Source organism: Orycteropus afer, unplaced genomic scaffold (genome assembly GCF_000298275.1).
Source record: "Orycteropus afer afer isolate SDZICR_OR568_19922 unplaced genomic scaffold, OryAfe1.0 scaffold00103, whole genome shotgun sequence".
Taxonomy (NCBI): Eukaryota; Metazoa; Chordata; class Mammalia; order Tubulidentata; family Orycteropodidae; genus Orycteropus; species Orycteropus afer.
The window spans coordinates 4,775,181-4,780,706 of NW_006921690.1; the positions used below are offsets into that span (position 1 = coordinate 4,775,181).

The window sequence follows — 5,526 nt, forward strand, 5'->3', positions numbered from 1 at the left end:
CTTCCTTCTGAGGAGTGGCTGGTGGGTTTGAACCGCCAGCCTTCTGGTTAGCAGTCAAGTGCTTTAGCCACTATGCTACCAGAGCTCCTACTTATCCATGACCGACTATACCAAGCACATACTGTTATTTGTTCGATTTGTTTTATCTCCCATAATTCTCACTCACTGCCGTGAAGTCGAATCTGATTCATAGTGACCCTTCTTTGGGTTTCTGAGGTGGTATCTCTATAGAAGTAGATTGCCCAGTCTTCCTTCCAAGGAGTGGCTGGTGGGTTTGAACCAACAGCCTTCTGGTTAGCTTCTGGTTAGCGGTTAAATGCCTTAGGCAGTATACCACCAGAGCACCCTTAATTCTCACAGTGCTGGGAAATGTCAGTGCATACATCTCTTGTTACAGATAAGGGAATTGATACTAGGTTGCTATGGCAGAGCCAGGCCTTTATCAATCTAAGCCTGAACTCTTAACCACTGCCCTTTGGGCAATCTCAGATCCTCCAGATCCTCACTAGGGTAGAGTTGATGTAAGCACCTAAACCTGGGAGGGTCAGCATGGGGGATGGTGACCAGTAGTTGGCTACAGATTTTGAAGAGGCTAGGAGGAAGTAGCAGATCCTCAATTTGAGAAGAAATGTGAGGCCCAGTTTTATTTCCTTCCTGATTCCCCAAACATGAGCAAGTGTCCTATTCCTGTCACCAGGAGAGACTCACTTAGTGTTTTCTTCTTTGGACATTGCCTAGATGACCCCCCAAAGATGTCAGAGATGATAAGCAGATAGTCACAAGCCACTCTGCATTTCCTAATTAGAGGAGTGTGAGTGGCTCACCCAACTGAGAGCCCAGTCTATCTGCTAGGCTTAAGTCTGGCCTGTGGGGCTCAGTACAAAAGAATGTTCAGCACCCTGGCTTAGAGGAGTTGTCTCCTTATTCCAGGATAAGTTGAAGGAAGAGTATGCCCTGCAAAGAGCACGGAAGTAGGAGTAGGGCTGGACACTTCTTAGATCTGCAATTAATGTTTAGACTTAAACAAAACAAAACAAAACAAAACAAAAAACACCTCACTGCCATCAAGTCGACTCTGACTCATAGCGACCCCTCTGACCCCTCCTTGGGTATCTGAGATGGTGTCTCTACAGAAGTTGATTCCCAGTCTTCCTTCTGAGGAGTGGCTGGTGGGTTTGAACCACCAGCCTTCTGGTTAGCAGTCAAATGCCTTCAGCACTACACCACCAGACTAAGGCAGGTTAAAAACTTCCCCCTACCTTAGCCTCCTTTTCTGGTGAAAAAAGGGTTTGAGCTCTTTCAACCTTCCCATCTTGTCACCTGATGGCTTATTGCTACACATCTAGACATCAATATAATGGGAACTAGCTCTCAAGATTACCCCAGAAACCTTCTTTACTTCCTCAGAATGAACAAAGAGGTGTCCCTACCTCAAAGTTACCTCTTTGGCCTAATAGCCAAAGAGCTAGGCTCTGGCTGGGTTGAGACCAACAGATAACTAACTACAGTTGATGTAGTAAACACTTTAGTTGTATTTTCATTTGATAGAACAACCCTAGGAGGAAGATGGTCCTATTCCCAATGTATAGTAGTGAACCTTGAAGCTTGGAAGAGCTGAGTTTATTCAGGGGTATGTGATTAGTGTGAGTTATCAGTGGGGCAAGGTCTAGGTATTCCCGACTTTGTGACCAGTGTACTTTGACTCCCCTATAGTTAGCCCCTCTCACCAAGACCAGTAGGGTTTTCTTCAGTAAGCTGTGATCTTGGAGCAGGAGAAGGGATCAAGTGCTATCTCACCTGAGAACTTGATCCAAGATACTCCACCCTGGTAGATTTGTATGCTTTCATGATCTGCTAGACCCTTGCCCATCCCACCCCTCTGGGTCTTTCTACTTTTGGTTTCTGAAATAACTAGTAGTCATTTGTTGGTTCATGACAACCCTGTGTCTCTTCCTTCTAGGTTCTGTAGACAGTCACAATGGGAAGCAAAGGAATTCACCTGCTTGGACCCCTGCTCATCCTTGCTGTGCTCTGTCATTCAGGTGAGTGATCTGGAGTCCTGGGACACAAATCTGAACCATCCAGCATACTTTTGCCATTAGCTTCCTTTTTCTTAGGCCTCAGACAACTGAGCTGATACAATTGGCTTTCGTTTCAGCCCCAGTTCCTGTTCCACACCTAGCTTTGTTTCTTTTGTCTTCCATTGTTACAGGTCTGGGATTGTTATGGATTGAATTGTGTCCCCAGAAAATATGTTGTAAATCTTAATCTCTGTGCCTGTGGTTTATGGTTTAATCCCTTTTGGGAATGGGTTGTCTTTGTTATCTTAATGAAACAGGATTACTGTAGGGTGTATCTTGAATCACTCTCTTCCGAGATATAAAAGAGATTAAACAAGCAAGGAGAGAAGTGGAAATGGGGGAAGATTGATACCAAGATAAAATTATAAATCATAGGGTAACCTCAAAGAAAAATAATAAACCTTTACATCAGAATAAAAAAGGACAAGCACAAATACTTAGAAAATACTAAAACAATAGCAATGAAGAAGATAACATGATTCTTAAACAAAATGAGCTCAGCACAGAAAAATATATGAAACAAAGAAATCTGTAACACTACACACAAATGGCATCAATAAATTTATACTTGTCTATAATTACACTGAATATGAATGGGTTTAATGCACCATGCAAGAGATAGTTGCAGACTGGATAAAAAACATGACCCATAAATATGGTGTCTACAAGAGACTTACCTTAGACTCAGACCAAGATAGACAGAAAAACCCATGGTTGGAAAAGGATATATCAACAAAATGGCAATCAGAAAATGGCAGGAGTGGCAATATTAATTTCTGATGAAATGGACTTTAAGACAAAAATGACCATAAAAACCAAGGAAGGACATTATGTAATGATTAAAGAATCAGTTGAACAAGGGGACATAACCATAACCATAATAGATATCTACACACCCAATGAAAGAGCACTAAAATACACAAATCAGACTTTAACAGAATTTAAAAGACAAAGAGATGATTCCACAGTAAGTAGGAAACTTTAATACCCCACTTTCAATAAAAGATGGAACAGCTGGAAAGAAACTCAACAAAGATGCAGAAGAGCTAAACAATATGATTCACCAACTTGAACTTACATCTACAGAGCACTTCACCCAACAACAACACAATATACATTCTTTTCCAGCACACATGGAACATTCTCCAGGATAAACCATACATTAGGCCACAAAGCAACCCTCAGTAAATTTAAAAACATTGAAATACTGCAAAGCATTTTCTCAGATCACAATGCTATAAAATTAGAAATCAGCACTAGGAAGACAAATGGAAAAAAGAGCAAACACAAGGAAACTGAATTACACCCTCCTCAAAAATGACTGAGTAATAGAAGAAATAAAAAATGAAATTAAAACATTCCTTGAATGAAATGAGAATGAAAACACAACATACGGAAATCTTTGGGACACAACAAAAGTAGCGATCAGAGAGGGTAATTTATAGCAGTAGATACACACATCAAAAAAGAAGAAAGAGCCAAAATCAGCACCTTAACCCAACATCTCCAACAATTAGAAAAAGAGCAGCAAAAGGATCCTACAGTCACCAGAAGGAAAGAAATAATAACGATTTAAGCAGAAATAAATGAAACAGAAAATAGAAAAACAGTAGAGAAAACTAACAAGACTAGAAGTTGGTTCTTTGAAAAGATTAATCAACAAACCACTGGCAAACTTAACAAAGGAAAAGAAGGAGAAGAGGCAAATAACACAAATAAATGAAATAGTTGATATCACAATAGAACCAACAGAAATAAAATGAGTAATATCAGGATACTGTGAAGAAGTATACTCCAGCAAATTTGAAAACCTAGAAAAAATGGACAGATTTCTAGAAACACACCACTTACCTAAACTATCACTGAAAATTTGAACAAACCCATAACAAAAGAAGAAATTGAACCAGGTCATAAACAAAATTACCAACAAAATATGTCCTGGCCCAGATGGTTTCACTGGAGAATTCTACCATTCAGAGAAGAGCTGACACCAATCCTACTCAAACCATTACAGAACATAGAAAAGGATAAAATCCTCTTAAATTCATTTTATGAAGCAAGCATAACCCTGATACTAAAACCAGGCAAAGACACCACTAGAAAGGAAAACTACAGACCAATATCCCTCATCCATATAGATGCAAAAATCTTCAACAAAATCATAGCCAATAGACTCCAACAGTGTATCAAAAAAATACATCATGGCCAAGTGGGATTCTTACCAGATGTGCAGGGATGGTTCAACATTAGAAAAACAGTCAACATAATCCATCATATAAGTAAAATAAAGGAAACAAATCACATGATCATATCAATAGATGCAGAAAAGACATTTGAAAGAATCCAACTCTCATTCCTGATTAAAAAAAAAAAAAAAAAAAACTCTTAGAAAAATAGGAATAGAAGGAAATTTCCTCAACATAATAAAAGGTATATATGCAAAACCAACAACCAATATTATTCTCAATGAAGAGAGACTGAACAGGAACCAGACAAGGATGCCCTCTGTCTCCACTTCCATTCAACATAGTATTGGAAGTCCTAGCCAGGGCAGTAACACAAGAAAGGGAAATCAAAGGCATCCAAATTGGTAAGGAAGAAGTAAAACTCTCCCTATTTGTTGATGATATGATCTCAGCAAGAAAACTATAGGAACTTACTGAAAGATTTAGCATAGTGGCAGGATACAAAATCGACATCTAAAATCAGTTGGATTCCTCTACACCAGCAAAGAGGTCTCTCAAAAGGAAATAAGGAAGTCAGTGCCTAAGGCATTTGACTGCTAACCCGAAGGTTGGCGGTTCAAACCCATCAGCCACTCCTCAGAAGGAAGAATGGGCAATCTACTTCCGCAGAGATACCACCTCAGAAACCCAAGGAGAGAGTTGCTATGAGTTGGACACGACTCAACGGCATATAACAATAACAAGAACAACAACAACAACTTGGGATCTAATCTTATCAGGAACACAAAAAACCTATGCAAAGAAAACTACAAAACACTAATTCAGGAAACTATAAGAGATCCACGTAAATGGAAGAACATACCATGCTCGCGAATAGAAGATTGAACATTGTGAAAATGTCAATACCATCCAAAGCAATCTGTACATTCAGTGCAATCCTGATCCAGATTACATCAACCTTCTTTAAAAGACATGGAAAAAGCAATCACTAATTTTATATGGAAAGGAAAGAGACCTCGGATAAGCAAACCACTGCTGAAGAAGAAGAACCAAGTAGGAGGTTGTGATAGTTGAAGATGTGTCAACTTGGCTGGACTCCAGTTGTGAGTGGTGGTTCCCATGATGGATCACATGACTGCGTTCTAAGCGGCCGGTCAGCCTAGGGGGAGTTTCCCCAGGGGTGTGGCCTACCTGCAATACTATCCCAGGGACAAACTGGAAGAACGGCATTCCGGACTATATACTTCCTGGAGCGAGCA

At 39.8% G+C, this 5,526-nt stretch overlaps 1 protein-coding gene across 1 annotated transcript in view; it reads left to right on the top strand.

Annotated features, from left to right (window-relative positions):
• The first annotated feature begins 1,978 nt into the window (after positions 1-1,978).
• CD59 (CD59 molecule (CD59 blood group)) overlaps positions 1,979-5,526 on the top strand; it is a 30,931-nt gene continuing 27,383 nt past the window's right edge. The window contains exon 1 of the mRNA XM_042781311.1: positions 1,979-2,042. Within this exon, the coding sequence (XP_042637245.1) occupies positions 1,979-2,042 (64 nt within the window). The remainder of the gene's footprint in view (positions 2,043-5,526) is intronic.